At 42.9% G+C, this 25,156-nt stretch overlaps 1 protein-coding gene across 5 annotated transcripts in view; it reads left to right on the top strand.

Annotated features, from left to right (window-relative positions):
- Positions 1–25,156, top strand: part of NPHP1 (nephrocystin 1) — a 52,142-nt gene that overhangs the window by 762 nt on the left and 26,224 nt on the right. The window contains exons 2-11 of one of the 5 annotated variants that reach the window (XM_040994078.1): positions 2,758–2,831; positions 8,070–8,130; positions 9,319–9,438; positions 15,703–15,900; positions 17,128–17,233; positions 18,677–18,776; positions 19,133–19,175; positions 20,425–20,509; positions 22,567–22,661; positions 23,680–23,808. In XM_040994078.1, coding sequence (XP_040850012.1) covers positions 2,758–2,831; positions 8,070–8,130; positions 9,319–9,438; positions 15,703–15,900; positions 17,128–17,233; positions 18,677–18,776; positions 19,133–19,175; positions 20,425–20,509; positions 22,567–22,661; positions 23,680–23,808 — 1,011 coding nt within the window. Of the gene's footprint in view, positions 1–2,757; positions 2,832–8,069; positions 8,131–9,318; positions 9,444–15,683; positions 15,901–17,127; positions 17,234–18,663; positions 18,777–19,132; positions 19,176–20,421; positions 20,510–22,566; positions 22,662–23,679; positions 23,809–25,156 lie in introns of all 5 variants that reach the window. The other 4 variants (XM_040994077.1, XM_040994076.1, XM_040994075.1 and 1 more) reach the window with 4 other exon arrangements.

The following is a 25,156-nucleotide window of genomic DNA, read 5'->3' as shown; positions in this document are numbered from 1 at the left end:
TGAGTAAGTGACGGGATATAGTAATATTGTGATTGAAATCTTGTTATACTTTTGTGTATTAGGGAAAGCATAATGGTACAATGTTAGGAATACAAAAATGGGCCCCTCGTGGTAGCCTAGTGGCTAAAGTCCTTGCCTTGAACGTGCCCGGATCTCATATGGACACTGGTTCTAATCCTGGCAGCTGCACTTCCCATCCAACTCCCTGCTTATGGCCTGGGAAAGCAATCGAGGACGGCCCAAAGCCTTGGGACCCTGCACCCCTGGCTTCGGATCAAGCCCCGGTTGTTGCACTCACTTGGAGAGTGAATCATCAGACGGAAGATCTTCCTCTCTGTATATCTGACTTTCCAATAAAAATAAATAAATATTTTTTGAAAATGGAATATACAGCATTTCAATAACGTTTTCTCCTACGTGTAACCATGATAACATGATATGGAAGCAGACATGCAAAAAATAATCTCTTACTGTGGCATAATGTTGATTATTATGCCTTTTGTTGTATACTTTTTAATGTCCTCAAAATTTTCAATTCACTGAATTCACATTATTTTTTAAAGATTTACTTTAAAAAATAGAAAGAGTTATAGATTGAAGAAGAGACAGAGACACCTGCTGGTTTCACTCCTCAAATGGCCACCATAGCCAGTGCTGAGCCAATCTGAAGCCAGGAGCCAGGTGCTTCTTCTGGGTCTCCAACTTGGATGCTGGGTCCCAAAGCCTTGAACCATCCTCTGCTGCTTTCCCAGTCCATAAGCAGGGAGCTGGACCAGCACCCAAATGGGATACTTGTGCTGCAATAGAGGGGGATACTTGTGCTGCAGTAGAGGTTTCACCTAGTACACCACAGTGCTGGGCCCCCATGCATATTATTTTCAAAAATCAGAAAAAGATAGACATAAACCTGTTAATTGTTGGCCTATTTACTGACATTTTAATTTCACTTTTCCTTTTTTTCTCTCTGTGTAATCTATTACCAAATATTTCTTTTTGGGAAATAAACTTACAGTCTTTGGCTGATAAGGGATTTATTGGTGCTCATGTTTTATCCAGTTTGGGGATCTTGCTTAAATTTAAATTGTAAATTAAATTATAATGGTGTCACAGAAGCAAATAGTCTTCTGGTAGAAATAAATGTAAACTTTGCTGGGGCATTGATTTATGTTGAACTCCAAATATGGTTTTGTATACAATTTTTAAAATGTGCTTTTATTTGGAAAACAGATTTATATGTAGAAAGACAGAAAGATCTTTCATCTGTTGGTTTACTCCCCAAATGGTTGCAACAGTCAGAGCTGAGCTGACCCAGGAATTTCCTCTGGCTTTCCCACTCGAATGCAGGTTCCCAAGTAGTTGAACCATCCTCCTAGGCGCTTACATCATCCTCTACTGACTGCTTTCCCGGCCCATACGCAGGGGAGCTGGATAGGAAGTGGAACTACTGGAAGTAGAATCAGTACCCCATGGGATGCTGGTGCTGCAGGCAGAAGATTAGCCTGTTGAGCCACTGTGCTGGCCCCACTTGTATGCAGTTTTTAAATTAGTGGGACACTGGAGGAACTAGGAAAAGTTTCATAAATAAGCTATAAAAGTGATTATTACCTATCCAAAATGATTCAACCTGGAGACAGGTTGGCTCTGAAGTCCTTGGATACCTGGCCTACCTGGAAAGAGCTGACTGTGAGCTGCCTCTTCCGTGACCGGCAGAGAGCCAGAGCCAGCAGCAGAACAAGCCTGCGTGACGGTGTCCAGGCCCCACGGATCCTCTGTCATCCAGACCACGCCTCTGATGGCTGGCTCTGCCACTGGGAGTGGCAATTTTTGGAATTTGTCAGTAACACATGAATGCCCAACAGTGACAGTAAGAAAGAAGTTAAGGAAACTTTATTTCTCTTTTCTTCCATTCTGATTTCAGGTAATCCATACAAAAGTGGCCTAAAAAAGTACACGAGTACTTCCAAAAGCTCATGGAAAATGGAAATAGGAATTTATTTTGTGCAAAAAATGTTTTTGAACTCCATGTGCTGCTTTTTTCCCCCGTAATATTCATGTTTTCCTAGACATTTTGGAGAGTCCTTGTATGGCTGGGTTTCAAGTACGCCTCTCCTGTGGGTGGGCTGACAGAGTGACACACAGCGCTTCTGGTAGAGTCCTAAACAGTCATGGCACATGTAACAGTGCGTACTACGCGATAATATGGAATCGACTGATGATACACGTCAGGATATGGACATTTCTCGACAAGATGCAGTAGGGAAGGGTTAGGCGAGAGAACCTGATGTGTGAGTCCATTTGTGTAAAAGCCAAAGAGCAGGCAGAACTCAGCTGTGGTGGGAAGAAGAGTCAGATAGGCTTGTCTCTGCAGGAGGAGGAGGAGGTTCCCGGAACTTTCTATGGCAATTCAGTTTTCTACATCTTGATAGGAGTGTGGGTTATACAGGTTTTGTGTTTGTCAAAATGTACACTTCAGATTTATATATTTCATTGTATGTAATTTTAATATGAAATATTGAACTCTAGTGACACTCTTGGTACATTATTTAGAGGGAAATGTATATAAAAAAATTAAGCTAAATGAATGGACAGTTGAAATAAGTGCAGTGAAAGGATAAAGTAGCATTCCGGTATTGGGAACAAGGGATTCACTGTGAAGCTCTTCCAGTTGCATTGTCTGTGTTCAGGTGTCCATTTTGTTTCCTAAGGCTATGTGGTGTTTACCGGTGTGACATTTTAAACTGTTTCTGTTTGTTGTAGGTTGATAGTTTGCTTTCTGAGAGTCAGTTGAAAGGAGCAGTAGAACCCAGTAAAAGGAGAGATATTTACCAAAGGTAAGCCGTGCTCTAGTACATGGGCTTTCTGGGGACTGCACCCACATATCCAGGAAGCGTATTTAAGGTGCAGGAATCGGGGCCTGCAGACGCGTTGCTCGCTCTAACCCTCCCGCTTTCCCTCCCTTCCTCCCCTCCTCCCCGGGCTTTTCTTTCTTTCTTGTTTTTATTAAGACAGTCTCCAAAGGGAAAAAATAGTGCTAGGTGATACTATTGAGGTTAAAGTCAATTTAGTTTTCCAAAATGTACTTTAAAATAATTCTTGCAGTTATTTGTATCTGCCTGAGGTAATTACTGGGGCTGAATAAAGACTTGTAAACATTAAAAAGGAGGGAAGGCAACTTCCCTTTATTCTGTATGTTCAAGCATTATACTCTATACTCAACTCCTTTCCTTCATTTTCAGTCACACTGTGAGCTGCTTATGCTAACACAGATGAGAGAATAAAGGCTCTCAGTGCTGTTACTAAGTCTGACATTGTTTGTTGTAGATATTAAAGTAGGAAGACAGTAAACGTATTTTTAGGCAGCTAAGATACACTGAATTTGATCGTGCAAGGGAAGGCACCTGCAGGCTTAGTGGAGGTGTGGGGTTTGGGCTGTTGGAATCAAATGGGGGTGTAACTTGGTTCTAGAGGAAAGCAGCTGAGACAGGCACCGGGGCACAGCTTAGTGTGAACACCAGTGGCTTGAGCAGGATTAACGCGTAGCTCAGGGCAATGAGCTGGCCAGAGAAGTGCCGGTAAGCAGTTAGTCCTTGCTTGCTGGGAGGAGTGACTTTTTATTCTGCTGAAATGGGGAATTATTTTCTAGACGAGGAAGTGATACTTACTGTGTTTCTATTTTCATATGTATTTTTTTTTTACATCCCTGGAAAAGTTTAAAATTAAAAAGACATAACGAGCTAAATTGAATTATACTATTCTTGCTTTTACATTAGGCTTTGTACAACTTTAAGATAATCTTGTATTTGGGATATTGAAAGAACTTATAACATAGAAAGGAATGTGAAATTTTTGATAAAAATATACTAGATTATTTGAAATTTTTTAATTTTTTAAAAGATTAATTTCTTTTTATTGGAAAGGCAGATTTACAGAGAGGAGACAGAGAGAAAGATTTTCCATCCGCCAATTCACTCCCCAAGTGGCTGTAACAGGCACAGATAAGCCGATCTGAAGCCAAGAGCCAGGAGCTTCTTTTGGGTCATCCACATGGGTGCAGGGTCCCAAGGACTTGAGCTATCCTCTGCTGCTTTTCCAGTCCATAAGCAGGGAGCTGGGTGGGAAGCAGAGCAGCTGGGACATGAACCGGTGCCCATATGGGACACAAGTGCTTGGAGGTGGAGGATTAGCCAGTTAAGCTAGCATGTCAGGCTCCAGAAAAGTTTTTGCTTCAGTCAGACATTCAAAAATGCTTAAAAGCAATATAAAATAGAAGTGAATTTTGAAATCTCAAATGGAATCCAATTTATAATTTTAGCACTTGTTGTTTAAGGAATTCTTGTTAAATGAGTCAATAAGAGAGAATGTAAAGATGGCTGCACTTGCTTTAGTAGTTTTAAAAATGGTGCAAAATTTGTGGTCTGTATTTGAAATTACATTATTTTAACTTTACAGAGAATCTTCATATTAAAAAGATTCCCTCAAGGTCATTTAAAACAAGTCACGTTGACATCTGCAAGTATGAAAATACCGTTTTGCCCTTACACTTGATTAGTAGTTAGCTGGATATAGAATTAAAAGTAGTTTGTACCAAAGCTTTTGAAGACATTGGTCATATTCTTTTCATATGGTAATCCTGATAAATCTATTGTCATTCATTTCTAATTGGCTATTTTTGGACTTTATAGCTTTTTGTTTGTTTTTGAAAAGGCTTACTTATGTATTTGAAAGGCAGAATTAAGCAGAGAGGGAGAAGACAAAAAGACAGACATCTTTCATCCATTGGTGACTCCCTAGATGGCCTGGCCGCAGCAGCCTAACTAGATGCAGGGGCGCTAGTATTTGGGCCGTCCTCTACTACTTTTCCAGGCACATTAGCAGGGAGCTGGATGCAAAGTGGAGCAGCCAGGATTCGAACCAGCCCACATACGGGTTGCTGGCACCACTGGCCACAGTCCCAGTCCCAACTTTGGTGTGTTGAAATTTCACTGCAGTATGTTTAGGTGTCATTTTTGTCTGATCTACACCCAGTGGGTTTTTTCAGTTTGAAAAGTCTCTGGGAGATCTTATTTTACTAAGGGATATATTGCTTGCTTCGACAGTGCCCTGGACTGTCCCTCTGATCTCTGAGCTTCCCCCGGGAAGGGTTGTTGTTTCTCCTTGTTCACACCTGGGGGAGCCTCTGACTTCCTCACCTGGCTTTGCTGAGGGCTGTCCTTGCTTTAGTAGCCATGTCACAGTGTCCAGCTTCTGCTTCTCCAGTGAATTGTCCTGCAGACCATCGCCTTCCTCTGATTCCTTCCTTCCTACTTGCTTGGCTGCAGTTTCGGGTGGTTTTTTGCTTCTCAGAATTATCTTGGTTTCCTCTGGACTTGGATTCTTTTTTTAAAAAGCAGAATTAGAGGGAGAGAGGGAGAGACAGAAAGATCTTCCTTCTGCTAGTTCAGCCCCCAAATCACTGTGAGGGTTTGTGCTGGGCCAAAGCCAGGAGCTAGGAACTTCATCCAGGATTTTACAAAGGTGCAAGGGCCTACATCCTTACGCCATCTTCTGCGGCTTTTCTGGAAGCAGTAGAAGGGAGCTGAATCAGAAGCAGACCAACCACGGCTTGACTGGGCACCCATATGGTCACTGGCGTAGCAAGTGGTGACTGAACTGCTGTGCCATGTCGTCCTCTCAGATTCCTTTCAATTGACTAGTGCACTTACTTATTGACTGCTTTAAATTTTGTTGTTAGTGTCAGCTGGTTCTATTTCTTGTGTATTTGGTATTTGTTTTAGAATGAGGTGTGGGCTTGATAGTTCTAGAGAGCTCTAGTGGATTCTCTTATTGTATAAATGGTGTCTTTTCTATTAGTACTACTCCAGCAATGGGAAGTTGGTTCTCTGTATGTGAGCAGGTCCTTCCAGGGGCTGGGAGCCAGCCAGCCTTCAGTCTGATGAGTCTCTGGTACCATCCTGAGAGAGGGTAGCAATTAACCTTGGTGTGTGGTTTCTCCAAAATCACTCAGTTTTCGAGTAAAAAACTATCTAGAAGAGGGCATGGAGAAGGATGAGGTGAAAGAAAAAGGAGCTAACTGGCTTAGGGTTTCTCTAAATACACTTTTTTTAAAAGGCATGAGATCTATTACAAAAGGTCTTGGGTGACTTTAGTCTGAATTCCTCTTCAAAGTTTAGATGTATGATACACAAGGCAATCAAAGACAATTGACATATAAGGGAAACTTTTAAAATTAAACTTCAAAATTAAAGTCTGGCTAGATGGACTTTAACTCTGTCCTTCTGACTGACTCAAAGTCCTGGCGCTTCCCATCGGGTGGCTCACGTCCCTCCTCTCAGTGTGTGTGTTTCCACCCTTCGTCCGTGTGGTCATCTCTCGCTGGCCGCTTGTCCTTCATGCATTCTTCTCGGTGCTCGGGGTTTATTGCCTTCTACATATTTAGTCATTGTGTGGGATTTCAGCAGACAGTGAAGATGGGTGTGTGCTTAGTTTTTATCTTGAGCCAGGAATCGTGAAATTTAGAACCATTTGATGGTTTTAATAATCGTATGAATGTATTAGCGTGTCTTGTGTTACTGTAATGAATTAGCTGAGGCTGGGTAATCCTATAAAGAAAAGTTCTGGGGATTCCAGAGCCTGCGTCAGAGGATCCCAAGAAGACAAGACATGAGGAGTGTGCATGTCGCTCTTTGGTCTCTTTCCTTCTTACGAGGTCCCCAGTATTTAGCTGTGACCTTCACTCCCAAAGACACCACCTGCAGACACCAAAGTCAGTGGAACTTTCTATCCTGTTGGTCCCTTACAACATGGGAACACATGGGGGATAGATACACAGCCTGCCCATGGCAGGGAAAGAGCTAATATGAGTTGTTTCTGTTATTTGTGTGTTATATAAACATAGTCTCCAACTCTGGCTCTTAAGTGAAATTTGCAGGTAAAGATTCTTTCAGGCAAGTATGGCTTTACCATCAGTCTCATTGGACAAGAAAGTTTGCGACTAGGTTCTCCTTGGGTGGAGGAGTGGCTCACGATGTCCCCCGAGACGAGCCCTTACTGACATCGTGCTTCACATTGTCAGCTTGTTGGCAGTGTCCCTGCTCAGTTACAGAGCCTTTAGGCATCGGAACAGAGGTGGGGGACAGATTCTGGTCAGACTCACTTTCCACCAGGCCCCCCGCCCAACCTGCTTGAGATGGAGCCTGGGAAGGTGGGTGTTGGTGGGAAGCAGAGGATCAGTTAAGAGCAAGGAAGGACAGCAGGGCTTGGCAGCTGACTGACAGGGTCAGCCACAGTTGGATGCGTCCTCTTCTCTTTTTGCTGCTTTATTTTATCCCATTCACCTCTGTAAGAGTAAAAACAAAAAAGGCATAAGTCAAATAACATTAAAAATACTTTTTAAAATAAAGCCAGGGCTGCAAATACTGAAAAAACATATTTTTTTCCATTTCATTATTAACTGTAACTCAAACCTCGTATTTGGTTGTTTTTGTACTTTTCATTGCGGTGTACTTCTCGGTTGAGCTCTCTGTGGAATAATTAAAATGCTGAACCGGTGTGGACAAGCCAAGTTCGAAAGGGGAGTATGCTGAGGGGGTAGAAGCCAGGGCCAGTCCTAAACTGCCCTGGTGCTGTTCTGCTCACCTGTGAACTTGGACAGTTTCCACAATCTTGCTCTTCTTCAGCAGAGTGAAGAGAGCTGGGAAACTTCAGTGAGGAGATGTTTGTAACCTGCTTGACATTGTCCTTGGCACGCAGCAGTTTTAGCTGTGACTGTTATTAGCTTGGTCTCTGTGGCTAGCACCTAGATTTGTAGGATTTTCCAACTAGAGCCAGGAAGCTGATACCCAGAGTTGCTGGAGATCTGTGAGTCGGGACTGTCATGTTGGGGTGTCCCTGAGGCTGGGATCACCTGAGCTAGAGCCTCCCACAGCGTTCGCATGCGAACTTCCTGCACCTAGAAACTGTGCGTGATGGCCTTGCCTGCTCAAAGACTGTGAAGGGAGTTTATAAAACAGCTTTGTGGTTCTGATAGTGGAAAAATTAATAACACATTTTCTTTGTCTTTCAAAATTTAGATGTATCCAGTTAAAACAGACGATAGATGAAAATAAAAACACACTTCAAAAATTAAGCAAAGTAAGTGTTCTAGTTCATCATGTTCTGAAGCTTTGCTCTCTGTGCAGGTATAATCACTCCATGGGAACTTCACGCCCGTGAGGCCCTGGGTTTGCGTTAGTGAGTAGGGCTGATAGCAGATGGAGTTGGCTTGCTCAGTGGACTAAGCAGGTGCATGATTTGGAAGAGGCAAGCCAGGGTAAAAAGTCAGCTCTGATGAGCTCTCTAAGAATCAAGGACTCAGAAGACCCAGAAGAGGCTATTTTCATTGTTTAAATTGTTGTTTATTTATTCTTTTATTTATTTGAAAGAGTGACAGAAAGATCTTCCACCCGCTAGTTCATTTCCCAAATGCTTGTGATAGCTGGAACTGGCCAGGCCCAAGCCCAGGAGCCAGGTACTCCATCTGGGCCCTACATGTGGATGGCAGGGACCCCAGGGGTTGATCTGATGCCTCCCAGGGTGAGCATTAGCAGGAATCCAGGTTGGAAGGGAGGTGGGGACTGGATCCCAGGCACTCTGCTGGCATCCAGAGTGGTGGCTTAACCTGCTGGGTGCCACATCACCCACCCCTGTTTTTGTTTTAGCAATGTATAAGTGAGCTAGCTGTTCTACATATTTATAAAATACTGTTTTTATTTTGGTCCCATTGCTTGTAACGCCCTCTGTGCCTGAGGGCAATGGCAGAGAAGTCTGCAGTCAGTGACTCTGCAAGCAAGCGAGGAGCAAGAATCCATGTCTTCAACACTGTCTTTAGGGTTTGAGTTTTTTTCGCCTTGCGTCTGGGCATCACTTCTGAATTTTTCCTGTGACACAGAACTTTTCAGCTCAGGAGGGAGACCTGATTATTTATGTCCCACAGAAAGGAGGCTGGGACTCTCTGAGGTGGAGCAGCCATGTCTCTCTGCCACTTAGTACCAGGACTTGGGGTTGGTGCCTCTCTTGATGTTCCTAAAGCACGTGTTCTGTAAGAGCCTGTCCCTTCCTGACCAAACCAGTGCTCTCACTTTACTTTTTTCATTTGTTTTGCATTCCAACTCAAGATTCTATATGTCTCTTAACTATTTGTTTTTCCTAAGATATGTGTAGTGTCGCATTGATATTTCTTTTGTTGTATAGCACTTCATGGAATTGTTTTCTTATTTTGAAATAATGTACCAGGTAATTAAAATTCACTTTCCAGTGAGTTGGACCTGTGTTCTCTCATAGGCCGATGAACTTGCACCTGTCGGGAGCTATAACCAGAGGAAAGAGGAGGAGCGTGATCTTTTGGATAGGCTCACCCAGCAACTGCAGGAACTTGCTGTCACCATAAGCAAAGAAAATATAGCTGAGTATGCCTCGTTCCTTTCTTTCAGATGTTGCATCAACAACAGTTATATTTGGTTCAGAAAAGGACATGTAAGAGTACAGATAGAAACAAATGACAGTAACTATAATCAGCCAACATTGACTTATTGTGTATAATAGAATGCGTTAGATCCCATCAAAGATGTAAGGAAGGAGAAGTTATTTCCCTGCAATATGTGAATTCCATCTACTGTATTAGAGCGTCTCTTCTGAATTCCTTCAGTGACACAGAACTTTCCAGGGTAGGAGGCAAATGATTAATCTAGTTGAGTAAACAAAACAGATCTGAAAAGGTAAGTAAAGAAATACATAAAACGTGGATGATGCTTTTAATGGTGCTGTTGGTGTGTAAAAGGAAAATAATTGCCTGCTGGCACAGTTTTCCCTCTCTTTAATGCTCCTTAAGTTGAAGCACTGTCTTCTAGAGAGAACCTTAGTGATAATTTATGCAGATTGCAAACAAGACTTACAGTCTGGGGGAGGTAAAAGACCAGCTCAGTAACTCAGATTCTTCAGGTACCATTTTCCAACTTCTTCACTTTCCATTTGGGAAACTTGCTAAAGAAAGAACTCCCATGCAAAGATTCCAGAATTCCCATTGATTTTCAGTACTGACAACAGGAGTGGAACTTGCTTTCCCCCCACAAACAGCTGTATAATCTGAACATAATATACAGAAGCAGCTCTTTGAAAGCATTGCATGTCAACTCAAGCAAGGCTGACGTCTTGGGTGTAGGAAGACAGATAAGGAGGTTTTTGTGTTCCCCTAGGCTTTCTCTTTCAGGATAATTCATGGCTGTGGAGCAAGATGATGGATCCAAGCAGAGTGCAGTCATCTCACTGCCTGAGGAGGCAGAATTACATTTTGGAGTTGCTAAATCCAGTGGGATTGTGGACCTAGGTGCCATAGAGAGCAGGGAGTTGCAGAGAGACGACTCCACAAGTGGACTTCCAGGTTCCAGGACATGATTTCAGGAGGCTTAGCAGAAAACAATTGCTGAAAAATGAAAGCTTAACAAATTCTGAGGCATCATAGTTCCTAGCTAGGATCTTGGTGAAGGCTTCCCGTGGTCAGTGTAGATCTCAGAAGACCTGAGACCTAAAAGTAAGGAACAATGTCTGTGATCTAGGGATAAAGATAAATTGAGGTAGATCCCCAACAGATCGTAAAGTAAGCTTTATTAAGGAACTAGGCAATGGAATTATGCGACATTAAAAATTCAACTTCAGAGAAAAATGACTTACTACTTAGTTTGATTATGTTCAGTTATATGTTTATCACATATGGAATAATTTAAAGAAGTTGCTAGTTATGTAAAAATGGGGGATGAATGATCAATAATCCAGTGCTCAGTCAACACAATACATGACTCGTATAGTGAGCTCACGGACAAGAACTTCTCAATAATATGGTTAAAATGCTGAAAAACTTAGGTGATAAAGTAAATGAATTGGAAAAGCAAAATGGAGTACCTTAGGAGAATCCAAATGTATATATAAAAAAAAATCAAAGGAGCATTCTACAACTGAAAAATATACCATTTGGTGATATCAAAGCAAAGACCTCCCCAACCTGATTCCTTCTATAGACTTGAAAAGCTGGAAAGTACCTTAGAATCAAAAGGGGAAAAAATTGTGGGAATTAGCAAATACCCAAAGCAGTTTTCAGTATGTTAAAGAAAGATGGAGAAATTGATTATTAAAGGGATATCCCAAGTTGAGAGACAGAAATGAATAAAGAACAAAACAAAAACTATAGTATGTGAAATTTAAAAACAAAATTTAACTTCAGTGAACACTAAGTATGAGAAGGAATGGAATCTATGAACATAAAAGACGAATCTTTTTTTTTTTTTCAAAAAAATGAACAAAGGAAAAAGGATACAAAGAATAAAACAGAATGTGAGAGAGGTGGGGCATGATCAAACATTATAACAAACTGTACTTGAAGTCCTGAAGAAGAAGAGAAGGAAAATGGAGCACAGAAAATATTTAGAGACAACAACTGGAAACATTTTAAAATTGAAATCTGAAAGTTGCCTACACATCGATCCAAGAAGTTGGAGAACCTCTGTTGGAATTAAAGCACCAAAGTGCTGACAACCAAACAGAAGTAGAAACCTTAAAAGCAGCCAAAGAAAACAGGACACACATATGGACAACGGAATTTTAGTTTGCATTTCATTGGAAAACGACAAGTCAGAAGACAGTGCAGTAACATCTTGGAAAGGTTGACAGAAAGAAAAAAATGCATTAATCCAGAATTCTGTATCCAGCAAAAGTATTTTTCAAAATAGGAGGGAAATAAAGACATTTCTAGACAAAAGATGAGCAAATTTGCCAACCCATCTGCAGTAAAAGAAATCCAAAGGAAATTCCTTGGAGTGGAAGGAACTAATCCCACAGGGAAGTTGGAACCTGCCAGCAGGAATGAGGAGCTGTGCTCTCAGGCGCATGTCAAGCTTTCAACTTCTGGATGGCTTTAAGGGACAGACTGTGTAAGCTGGATGTATTTTGGGAGTTTCTAACGCATGATGAGTTTTCATTTTTTTGCAGTTAAGACATGTTATCTGACACAAGCGTCTTCTCTGTGACACTCTTCACAGCCTGCTGGTGTTTAGGGGCAGTAGACAGCACTTCAGCACTGTGTGTGCAAGCCCTTTTAAGGTGCAGAAATCATCCAAAAACCCCACAGAAACCTCAGTAACTGGGATGAAAAAAGGTCCTGTTTACAGTATGACATGTGTTACCATGTGTCAGAGGCAGCTAGTTGTGACTGCTTTGTGCATGGCCACAACAAGCCTAAAAATACTGCAAGCTCAATTTGGTTTGGGGATTATACAACATTTCAGTGAGTGGGCAAGTTCCAGTTATGAAAACTACAAATAAGGCTGGTGCCAGTCAACAGGCTAATCCTGCACTCTGTGGTGCTGGCATCTCATATAGGCACCAGTTCACGTCCTGGCTCTCCACTTCAGATTGACTCAGCTCTGGCTATTGTGGCCATTTGGGGAGTGAAGCCGCAGATGGAAGATCTTCACTGTGTTCCTCCTTCTCTGTAAAGCTGCTTTTCAAATGAAAATCAGTAAATCTTTTGGGAAAACCTACAGATACGGAGGATTAACTATGTAGAATAAAAATATGCAACAGTAGCACAGCAAAAGTGCAAAGGACTGACAGCGTAAACTGAATGATAACATCTTAAAGTTGTTTCATTTTTGATGAAATGTAATCATCTAGATTAGACTGTAAGTGATGCATATGGCAACCACTGACAAGCAGAATTGGAAAAGCAACATAAACAATAAAGTGCAATGCTTAAAGTCACTGCACCTTAAAAAGGCAACAAAGGACAAAAAGGAACAGGTGATCCAATGGAAGCTAAATAACAGAGTGCTTTGAATGAAGTCATTTGAATGGTTGCATGTAAATGAAGTAACACCTAAAGAGACTGTTAAATTGAATTGAAAAACCCTCAAATATGTAAGGGAGTCTCTAAAGCTTTTTGAAAAAATGGAATTGATGTGTATTTTTCACATACTTGAAACTTTATTTCAGAGAGAGCTCGCATCTACTAGTTAATTCTCTAAATGCTTGCAACAACTGGGTCTGGGCCAGGTGGAAGCCAGGGGCTAGGAACTCAGTTCAAGTCTTACACAGGAGTGCAGGGACCCAAGGACCTGAGCCTTACCTCCTGTTTCCTATGGAAGCTAGAGTCGGAACTTACACCCAGGTCCTCTGTTGTGGGATGCGGGTGTCCCAACCCAGCATCTTACCCCAAACACCTGCCCTCCACTTCTTGAAGCTCCTGGTAAACTATTTAGAAAGATGCATTTTAATAAAAAGCTATAGACACATTGAAAATGAAAGACCGGAAAAAGATACTCTAAGACAAAAGGTGAGACAGTTGCATTAGTACCCGACAAAGTAGGCTCCAGGGTTAGAAGTAAATTAATATATAAGGAATGACACTTCATAATGATAGGGTCAGTGGGAAGAAATCATCCAAAATGTGTTAGCTCGAATAACATAGGCCCAAGTGTGTAAAGCAAGTTACTAAATGACAGCTGGATAATTCAGTGTTTAACGTTGACCTAATTATGTGTGCAGGTGTGTGTAGAACACCACACTGAACCCTGCTCCCGCATGGGAGACCCAAAAGAAGCTCCAGGCTCCTAGCTTCGGGTCAGCTCAGCTCTTGCTGCTGCAACCATGTGGGGAGGAACCAGCAGATCTGTCTTTCATTCCCTCTGTAAATTATGCTTTTCCAATCAAATACATCTTGAAAAAAAAAACCAAAAAGACAGTCCAGCTAATGCATCCACTGAGGAAGTTGAATCTGTAATTTACGACTCTCCTGTAGATGTAACTCCCAAGTGGCTCCAAAGGCTAAAATGATGCAGACACTTTAACAAGAAATATCTGCAGGATAGACAAAGAAGTAAAACTTTTCAGATCATTTTATGGGTATGAAATAAGGTGCACATCCAAACTTGATGAGAACACTGTGAAAAGATTGCAAGTCCCCAAGAGTAACCACACAGAGCCAATAGAAAGTACTGGCAAATCAGATCCAGAGGACAGCACATTATGAACAAGTAGAATGAATCTAATCCAGAATGCAAGATTAGCTTAGTCTTTAAAAATTCATAAATGGAATTCACTAAATTAACCTAATGAAGGGGAAAAGTCATATAATGTTACAGTTATTCTTGGCAACTTTTTGGAATAGCTGACTCATGTACTACATGTATAAAAATATCTAAGAAGGAAAATAAGTGTAGCATATTTCATGGATTTTTTTTTATTCTTGCAGTGCAAACATTTTAAAAAATACTTTATGTCAGTCTGGTATGCAGTGTTCTAGAGATATTTCAGACAAAATGAATCCACTGTTCCTCTTTATGCCAGAAAATAACATGTAGTTGGCTAGCTTACTGGAAAGTTAGCAGTGCTCATCTCAGTCCGTGGTCCCCATTCTAAAGAGAAGCTGTTCTAACGTAAGTTCACAGGGCTGAGGACTCTGTTGGGTTCATTGTAATGGCCCAAACACATATTGTGGGTCACATAGAGGGTGTCCCCTAAGCTGAACGCTGAATGCAGCTCAGAGGTGTGTTAACATCATCTCCAAGGGAGCACTGTTCTCCACCGCAGTCTTCATCACCTCTTTCTCTTCATCACTAATGCCGTTTCCTTGGTTACACCATTGTCCTGCACAACTTTTGAAAGCCATCCTCACCTTTAACCCTTCCCTTGCACTGTAGCCCCATGACCTTTCTAAAGATCAAATCAGACCCTACCTGCTCCCTACAACAAGGTTGCCTGAGCTACATTCTGCCCACTTCTTTGCAGCCTTGGCTCCTGGTTGTTGTCCCCAAGCGTTGCCCTACCTTTACTGAGCTTCTTCAAGTTCCCTGATCTTGTCACTCTAGCTCTTTTCCTTCTCCCTCACTTCTATTCCTTTTGCCGGATTATTTTCAACTCAACCCTCAAGACCTAACTTTAAGCTTCCTCTGACTGCTGACCTGTGCTGCCTGGCTTGGGTGTCCTGTGGATTAGTGTAATAGCTATTGAGGTATGTGATTATCCATTTCCCGGATTGTCTCACTGTAAGCTTGAGGACGGGGAGTTGTTCCTGGTTTACCTATGTGTCCACTGTGTCTGATTCACACACCTGACAAACAGCATCATCATTATCACAGCTGACCCTTATGGGGCACTTTCTGTGAGCTGGCCCTGTAGTAAACACTTTGCAAATTGTAATTCATCTAATCTCTCTGACAATGTTAGGAGACAACTTTTAAGTATCTCCACCTTACCAACAAAAGGTTAAAGGAAACCTGCCCAAAGCCATTCAGTGAGTAGGAGTCAGAACCAGATAAAAAGCCCAGAACCCATAGCAGGCTGGCAGGCTCTCCCTAATGATGATGAAGCAGTGTTTGCTCCATGAACGGACTTTTGACTTGAATACAGGTCTCCTGCCCTGAGTCCAGTCCAAGCAAGCTCTGTCATCTCGGGGGCGTTGGCTGCTGTCCACCCTCACTCTCAAGTCACATAAGTTTGGTTAGGTCATAGAAAACATTCGTTGTACTTCTCTGCCTTATTTATTTTGTTCAGCAGCTCCAGATGTGGAACAAATCTTCCATATAGAAAAGTTGCACTCACACTTGATCTGTTTTTGTGTATTATTTCTACTGACCTCAGCCATGGGAATGTTTTTGTAGGACTGAGGCACTTACAGAGAAAGAGGAAGATGCCAGTTCTGTTGAGGAAGAGGAGGAGGAGGAAGAAGAAAGTGAAGAAAGTGATGAGGAAGAAGAAGAATCAGAGAAGGAAGAGGGAGAGAAGCAGGAAAACAAACCTCGCCAACAGGCAACCAGCGAAGGATACGTTGCCATTGGAGATTTTACGGCTCAGCAAGCTGGGGATCTGACGTTCAAGGTAGGCAGGATAAGCTGGGAACTTGATCTAAGGCTCAGTGTATGTGCCCAACAGGATGAAAAGGCCTTCCTGTGCGCCTGCATTGCAAGTTTCTAATAGTAATTTTTTTAAAGACTCCAGTTTCTTTAAAATAATAATTATGATTTTACTATAAACAGCAGTAATATGAAATTATTAAGTCACCTCTTCTAATGATTTTTGAAAATGTTTTTAACGTTGCTAACTCCAAATCTAGAGGTAATATTTATGATTTAGTTTTGATTGTCATGTTGTAAATTTGTTCAGGTGAGTTCGGCAATGCTCATTGCTCAAAATAACTGGGAACCCTTTATGTTACTAAGTAGCAGTTTTTTTTGGGGGGGACGCATAAAAGGGGTTCGTATCCAAGCTTGCTTGGTTTATGCATCAATAAGTGGCAGGTTAATATGGAGGAATAAAGTTGTTTTTGTTTGTTTGGGAGGAAGAGAGCTCCCGTCTGCTAGCATATCCTGAGATGTCCACAACAGCCAAGACCGGGCTGTTCCGAGAGCTAGGAACTCAGTCCAGGTCTCTTAGGTAGGCAGCCACAATGCAATTTCTCGATCATCTCTGCTGCATCCCGGGATCCTTCTCAGCAGGAAACTAGAGTTGAGCAGCCAGAGCCCGGGATTGAGCTCAGACATTCTGATCTAGGATGTGGTCCTCTTAAGCAATGGACTAGATACCCGCCTCAATGTGCTGGGACATGAACCAGTGCCCATGTGGCATCCTGGTGCTTTGCAAGGGGAGGATTAGCCAATTCAGGCATTGCGCTGGGACTAGTAGAAATTCTTTGTACCTTGAAAATAGCCTTAAAAAAAAAAGAATGACTGTTACTCAAGACGTATCTGGTAGATTGGGTGGGCAATTATATTAGGTCAAATACCACTTTGCTTCAAAATTGAGTTTTTCAATTGATTGCTTAGAAGATCTATATGCTGCTTCTGAAAGACATCCAAAGAGATTGAGAAATGCTAAAGTATTTTATATCATGATGAAGTTGTTGAAATAAGTATGCGATTCCCCTTTGAAGATTTGGCTCAAATGTCTGTGCCGTGAGCACAAGGGATGATGCATTGAGAGCCACACTTATAATCACGTGGGCTTAAGGGTGGGTGGATAAATGCTGAGGTAACCTTAAGAAAGAAGCTGCCTGTACTCGAAGCATTCGCAGTGGAGTAATGTGTTTTTGTTTTGTTTTGCTTTAAGAAAGGAGAATTTCTCCGTGTAATTGAAGAAAAGCCTGATGGTTGGTGGGTAGCCAGGAATGCCAAGGGCAATGAAGGCCTTGTTCCCAGAACCTACCTAGAGGTTGGTCTTTGTCCCTTATGCTTTCTTTTTCTCTTTAAAACTTTTTTTCATTTTTAATGAAACATTGCTGTAGTCTTTGGTCAGTTGATTGGGGAATGACTGTTATTCAGTGTATCAAAAATATCATTGTAGCATGTAATCTATATCTTACAATGTTGAGCTCCTCTCTCTCTTGTGTATTAAGTTCAAAGCCTGCTATGTTTTTCTTTACAGCACATCTCTGTTTGGACTAATTTTGAGCTCAGTATCCATTGCATTGCCCAGGGCAAGTCTAGATCTTTTCTCATTTTAGATGAACAGTTAGGCTGGTTGCAACCTACAGTCACTATCAGTTATATTCCACACCCCCCATCAGTCTTGTTACCAAGTGAGCTACACAAGGTCCCCAGAAAGGGGCTTACTAAGGTAGGAGCATAGTTCTTGGGAAAGACAGTAGATAACTGGCTAGCGCTCTATTCTCACCTCTCCTCTGGGTGAGGTGTCTGATGACTTGATCTTTCAGTGATTCTAAGCAGGGAGAGGAAAAGGGGACGAAGGAGTCAAAGGCATTAACTGCTTCTTTTTAAAAAGGAGTCTTTGGAAGTTAAACAACTTTCAGTTGTATCTCCTTGACAACACTTCCCCCAAGGAAGGGTTGGACAGTATAGCTGGCTTCTTGCTAGAATTGGGGGTTCAGTAGGAAAAGCAGAGGTTGAGCCAGGACAGCCGCCCCTGCTGGGAAGAATCTGCACCTCCATCTTTGCAGACTCCTAGATGTTCATCCTTATATCTGGATTTATTCCAATTTGCCCTGCAGGAGAGTTAGGGCCATTTGTCCTGTCACCTGCATCATCAGAGAGTGTTTGTCTGCCTGCACATTAGCTGGTGATGTTTGTCACCAGGCTTGTAAATTTTTGCCTCTGTGACTGATTAAAAAAAAGGCATTACTGATTTCGTTGGCACTTGTTGAAGCTGAGCATCATTGTGTTCTGCGACCATTTGCATTTTTTCTTTGTGAATTGTCCTGATTTTTGAGACCATTTTTCTAATGTTTTTTTTTAAAATATCTTTGACTTTTGATATACAAGAGTTATAATATTCTAACAATAAGGATATGAATTCTTGGGCATTTACATTCGATACCCTCATTGTTGACTTTCAGTATTGCAGTTGTTTTTTAAGTGGCTAAATTTGACAGATTTTTCAATTATGGTTTTTTAAAATGTTGCTGTCATTGGAAAGGGCTTCCCCACCTCAAGATTATTTTCTTCTAATGATTTTGTATTCCTGTTATTTCCAATTGTTGGACACTTTTTGTCCGCTGATTATTTTTGAGAGAAACATTATTTGTTCACTGCCCAAATATGTCTGAAGTTTTTTTTTTTTTAATAGACTGGTGTTTTTATCGGTTGATTTTTGCTGTAGTTACCAATCATGTTTCAATGATTTTTTCAGCCTTGTAATAAAGAAGAGGAGGAGGAAGAGGAGGAAGAGTCCAGTGAGGAAGGCAGTGAGGATGATGTGGAGGCTGGGGATGAAGGAATACAGGGAGCCGAAGCCAAGCAGAGGTACGGGGGTGGGAGAGGACGCCGGAGCGGGCGTGGGGAACCGGGAGCATCCAAGAACATCTCCGCACGGAGATGCCTCACACCTTGAGAGCTGTGCATATTCTCAGCGTACTATCTTCATACTATTATCGTGATATATCGTGATCAACATATTATCACTATAATATTTTCATATTGTTTGTTTAAACAGCATGACTCCTTTTAATGGTTATTTTGAGTACATTTTGTCCAACACTGGTTTCACCTAGAGACTGCCAGGTTTTCAGAGTACAGTGTTACTTAGTTCTTTGATTCATGGAGTTTCCTGTTAGAGTGAATAACCGGTCTCTCCATTCGTTGCTGTTTTGTCTCCCCAGGACAGATTCCCACTGGAGTGCTGTTCGGAAAGCTGTCTCAGAGGTTGGTGTCACTTGTCTTATTAATAATCCCTTTTATCTGAAGCCTTATGATATGTCTGACAAATAAGACACATTTGGTATCGTATTACTGACTCTGCCTGACAGTTCTGATTGAGTTCAGGCTCAGCACAGGATGGGGACTGTGGGCCACAGCAGTGTCTCCTCAGCAGGGTGCAGGGGTCAGTGCACAGAGCCGAGACATGTGCTGCTGGTTTAGGCGGCCTGGGCTTGGCCGAGAATCCTTGTTCAGATTCTTCTGTGCCAAGTGAGGAGAGTCTCATTTGGGGTGTATTTGGAAAGCCTGCAGAGGACACCATTAATGCTACTGGAATTTTCTGTCGTGTAGATGAAAAGTGATGATAAGTTAATTATTGTTTGAAAAATTCCGAAAATCTCTGACAAGAAATGACCCATAATCTCTTTATTTAGAAAATTGTATAACATTGGGCCTAGTGCTATAGCCTAGCAGCTAATGTCCTCGCCTTGCACGCTCCCGGATCCCATGTAGTTGCCTGTTCTAATTCCAGCAGCCCCACTTCCCATCCAGCTCCCTGCTTGTGGCCTGGGAAAGCAGTCGAAGATGGCCCTAAGCCTTGGGACCCTGCACCCACATGGGAGACCTGGAAGAGCCTCCTGGCTCCTGACTTCAGACAGGCTCAGCTCCAGCCATTGTGGCCACTTGGGGAGTGAATCAACAGACAGAAGATCTTCCTCTCTGTCTCTCCTCTTATCTGTGTATCTGCCTTTCCAATAAAAATAAATCAATCTTTTAAAAAGTTGCATAACAAACATAAGTCCTCTAGTACATGCATCACTAATCACCATGAGTCATTACATAAGAGTGCTGCATAACATTCTGTTCTTACTGCTTCAGAGGGTACTGCCTGTGTGTGTGCACATGTGCACACCTGCACAAAGTCTCCGTGAGTTCCTCAGTGCTTGCCAGCCGGTGGTGGTAGCTATCTGTGTATGGCCATGCACTGTACATCTTGCTAAAACAGCTGTGGTCTGGACCACAGAACTCAGCACACTGGGACCTGTGTAGGACTTGGATCCTTGGGAAAGGCCCGGATTCAGTGGTGTCCTCTCAGGAAATCTGAGGTTAAGTTGCAGTATTCTTCCACTGATGTCTGTGATTTATATTTTTCCTTTTTTGATGGCGGTCACCGTCATATTAAAGGCAGAATACAGAGGTACGGAAACAGGAATGGCAGCAAGCAAGCCAACTTTGTTTTTCCTCTCTTCAGCAGATCACCACTGTGGATGTGTTAACCACCATGGGAGCCATCCCCTCTGGATTCAGGCCTTCCACACTCGCTCAGCTTCTGCAGGAGGGTAACTAACACATGTCCGCCAGCACTGCACTCGCCCACCAGGCAGCCAAGGTTCAAATCTAAGGTTTCCGTCCTAGGCAGAACAAGCTGGAGATGCTAAGTCTCACCTCTCTTCATCCTTTCCGAGACAATGAGGGAAGGCTCTGTCCTCCCAGAGGCTAGTGTGTGCTGTCCATGCTGGACCTGGATTCAGAGCCCAGTCCCTTCTTCCAGAAGTACACTTCCTTGATGACCAACCCTCCCCCGTGAGTCCTCAGCCCTCCCTCATGAGTCCTCAGCCCTCCCCCGTGGGTCCTTAGCCGTCCCCAGCCTGCTTTCTGGCTCATTACCCCAGCAGTAGCAGTACAAGCGCACTTAATACTCGTGGAGCAACTTCAATGTGAAATCTGAGACCGCCACAGTACTTGTATCTTCTCAGATGTCAGAGTTTTAGATGAGGGATGCACAACCCATAACATCTATGTAAATATTCCAGACTGAAAAAATCCAAATCTGAGACACTTCTGGGCTGGAGCGTTTTGAGTACGGCTGCTCAGCCTGTCTCCCATGTGGATCGGCCCTCCGGTGCTGGTCCACTCCAGCCCAGAGCTTCTGCTCTGCTCCTTTTGAGCCTTTCTGTATCCTTATCATCCTTGGAGCTCTTGAATTATCCTGAGAAAGGCAGCCTTGGGGTTGTCCCTGCTGGGAAGGTCTTCCCCTTCTCCTCTCGAGGGGCGAGGCCCTTCTCATCCTTCGGATCTTGGGGTAAACTTCACCTTCCTTGAATCATGTCATTCCCTTACTCCCATCCCGAGAGCACCTTTAGTAGCTCTGTGTCAGCTTATAGTTTGTTTCACTTACGTGATTCATTATCTGAGTTTTGCAAGCCTCTTTTTCTCCTGTGAGTTAATGAGGACAGTGGATGTATTCACTGTTGTACGTCTAGCTCCTGGCACAGATCAGGGACTTTAAAAAAATGATTTTTTGAACGAGTAAAGTATTTTGCAATAAACATCCATTTATTAAAGTGCTTTATGGGACTGGTGCAATAACAGGCTAATCCTGCACCCTGTGGCACCAGCATCCCATTTGGATGATGGCCCATGTCCCGGCTGCTTCACTTCCCTTCCAGCTCCTGGCTTATGGCCCAGGGGAGCAGTTAAGGATGGCTCAAATGCATGAGTCCCTGTGCCCATGAGAGACCTGGAAGAAGCTCCTGGCTCCTGGCTCCTGGCTTCAGCTCAGCTCAGCTCAGCTCTGGCCTCTGCAGCCTTCTGGAGATTGAACCAGAGGATCGAAGATCTGTCTGTCTCTCCTTCTCTATAAATCTCCCTTTCAAATAAAAATAAATAAATCTGTAAAATCACTCTTCATAAATGAAACTAGTGATTATATATTTTTCCTAAAATCTCCAGGAAGTACTTAAGGTAATTACATTTTACAAAAATATGTAGATGAATCATTTTCTTTAAAAAAAAAAAAAGCTCTATTTATTTGAAAGACAGAATTACAGAGCAAGAGAGAGAGAAACAGCGCTTTCCATTCACTGATTCACTTCTAAAATAGCTGAAATGGCTGGGCCGGGCCAGGCAAAGCTAGGAGCAGGAGCTTCATTCAGTCTCTCATGGGGGTAGCAGAAACCCAAATAGGTGAGTTATCCTCCACTGCTTTCCCCAGGTCCTTTAGCAGGGAGCTGGATAGCAAGTGGAGCAGCAAGGTTTCAGATCAAATGCCAGCACTGCAGGCAGCGGCTTAATGCTTGACACCATAGCATCCGGACCCTAGATGAGTCGTTTTCATCATGAGGCATGATATCGGCCTAGAAGTCTGTAAGAGCTTCCTTCAAGCTACTCTAAGAGGACCTTTGGTGTGCTTGTGTCTTCAAGTTTGGTGTTGTTTTGTGTAGAAATCTGTGTTGCACCTGTTCACCGGCAAGCAAGTCTGTAGTGAACAGCAGAGCATTTTTAAAATGTCTGTTTGCTGAGTTGGTAGCATATGCTTATGGATTTGTGGGCTTAGGTTTCTTTCTTTCTTTCTTTCTTTTTTTCTTTGTAAGGGAAAAATTATTATGTTTTACAGGGAATCAATTTCAAGCAAGTTATTTCTTACAACCAGAACTCACGTCATCACAGCTGGCCTTCAGGGATCTGATGTGGGATGCTAAAGCAGGCACTGTAAGTGGAGCTTCAGTGCACGAAGTTCTAACTGGCCTAGACTGTATCTTGTTTGTACCTGTGCTGATGACATGTCTATCAATTAATACAGCGTAGGAAACAAAAGAACTGTTTCTGTGTTGTAATACTGAGACGGTGATGTTTTCATAGCTAATACCTAGGTGGGACTGTGTGTCTCTTGCCCACTGCTCCCTTTCCCATGGTCACTAAGGATCACAGCGATATTTGTATCCCAGTCATTCTGTCCCTCCGTCTATTCATCTATGCGGAAGGAACACCAGTCACACTTCCTGCAGAGTTGGGAGAGCCCCATCTGACCTCTGGACAGCGCAGGACGGTGATAAGGGTGTTGTCCGGGGGCCATCATGAGCAGTAGGGACAGTACCGTCATTGTACCTGTGTGCCCTGAGGAAGTCAGCAGGAGTTTATCCTTACACACTTTGGGGCATGCCAAGGGTGAAGGGTTCCTGGTATACCTCTTTTTTTAGCAGGTGTAAGCCGTGTTAGAACACATCACCCTCTCTCCTACCTGGCTCCCGTCTTTCTCCCTCCCCTCTCTCTGTCTCTCCTTCTCTCTGTAAATCTGTCTTTCCAATACAAATACATACATCTTAAAAGAAAGAAAGGAGGAGTTGGGCAGAGGCTTTTGCCCCTTGGTGCCAGCCGCCGGGAGACTGTGAAAGCCTTGCTGGTTGTGCGCCCTGCAGGAGTGAGCCAGACCCTGGCCCTCGGGGATTCTGCCTCCAGGCCAAGCCTGTCGCTGGTGGTGCTCACTCCTCTTTAAGTCTTCTCAATATAGTTATGAAAAATTTCAAGAATTTTATGAAAAAGTTACTTGCAGTGAAGGATTTTAAACACAATCTCAAAATTTTCTCATGTGCCTGCTTATGTAAAATTGTTCCTTTTTTCCTTTTTGCACACTGTTTTTTAAAGCTGCATTTTGAAGACAATTTAGTGAATGGATTTGTGTTATGAAATGTTAGGAACTTAAAAAAAAAACAACGAATTTTTCTTGCAGATTAGGTCCATCCCAAGTCGTGTGTCCTTGATCCTGACGTTGTGGAGCTGCAAGATGATTCCGCTTCCGGGGACGAGCATCCAGGTGCTCAGCAGGCACGTGCGCCTCTGTGTCTTTGACGGCAGTAAGGTGAGCCTCTGACCCCAGGGCGGGGAGAAGCCACATTGCTAATGCCCCGCAGTGAGGATGCACTGTCTCTCATTTCTCTCCATGTGACTGTGTACACAGCTGTGCCGGTCACGCGATGTAGGCTTGATCCCTCGTTCTTACCGCTGTGATGTTGTTACACAGTTAACTCCTCTGAGCCTTCCATTGTTCTCTTCACTTCTGAGAAGAGAATGATGCCTGTCTTCTAGTGTCGAATGATGTCTGAACCTTCAGTTTAGAGTATTGCATTTTTGACAAATGCACATGTCAATGTGAACATGAATTGCCACTACCTTACAAAGCTACTGTGTGTTGTTTTCCAGTCAGTGCTTTTCCTGGCTCCTAAGAAAGTTATTTATTAAAAAGATTCAATAATCTTTATTCATTTGAGAAACAGAATGACAAAAAGAGGGATGTAGAGAGAGACAGATAAGCAGATCTTGCACCTGCTGGCTCACCTCCCCTGTGCCCAGAAGAGCCAGGGCTGACCAGGTTGAAACCAGAAGCTGGAGATTGCACATCTCCCACAGAGGTGGCAGGGACCCAAGAGCGGAGCCCATCCATCACCTGCTGCCCCCACCCCCGTGCACGGTGGCAGGAAGCTGGTGTGAAGTGGGGACTGAATCCTAAACATACACACACTGAACGAACTTCACAACTCCAAAGTACGTGAAGTAAAAGCTGACAGAACTGGAAAGAAAAATGGGTGAAGCCACAATTACATAGGTGGAGGTTTTAACACTCTCCTCAATCACTTAGAGAAATAGAAAATCAGTGATAGCATCAACTAGGTATATCAAATGTGTTTGTACAGCACATAAAAAAATGCCAAAGCACACAATCTTTTTTTTAAGTCTTTTTTTTAAGATTTATTTTTATTAGAAAGTTAGATTTATAGAGAAAAAGATCTTCCATTGCTGGTAGACTCGCCAAGAGGCCACAATGGCCAGAACTGAACTGGTCCAAAGCTAGCATCAGGAACTTCTTCCTGCTCTCCTACTTGGGTGCAGGGTCTTAAGCCACCCAAGGACTTAAGCCACCCTCTGCTGCCTTCCCAGGCCGTAAGCAAGGAACTGGGACAGAAGTGGAGCAACTGGGACTTGAGTTGGTGTCCATAAGGGGTGCCAATGCCACAGGTGAAGGCTGCTACACATTGTGCCAGCCCCAAACAGCGTTTCTTTCTTTCTTTCTTTTAAGTTTTATCTTTGATGATTTTTACATAGTTGAGTAGGGTGTGAAGGGTCAAGAGCTAAAGGAGAGTGGGTGAGAACATTGTTTGCACATTCTCATTTTTCCTTCCTTTATCTGGAGAAAGGGGAGAGACAAAGGG

The sequence above is a fragment of the Ochotona curzoniae genome, unplaced genomic scaffold (assembly GCF_017591425.1).
Source record: "Ochotona curzoniae isolate NIBS_2020 unplaced genomic scaffold, NIBS_Ocur_1.0 contig_883, whole genome shotgun sequence".
In the NCBI taxonomy this organism is placed as follows: domain Eukaryota; kingdom Metazoa; phylum Chordata; class Mammalia; order Lagomorpha; family Ochotonidae; genus Ochotona; species Ochotona curzoniae.
The sequence above is the reverse complement of the archived record's forward strand: the minus strand, read 5'-3'. Positions and strand labels throughout refer to the sequence as shown.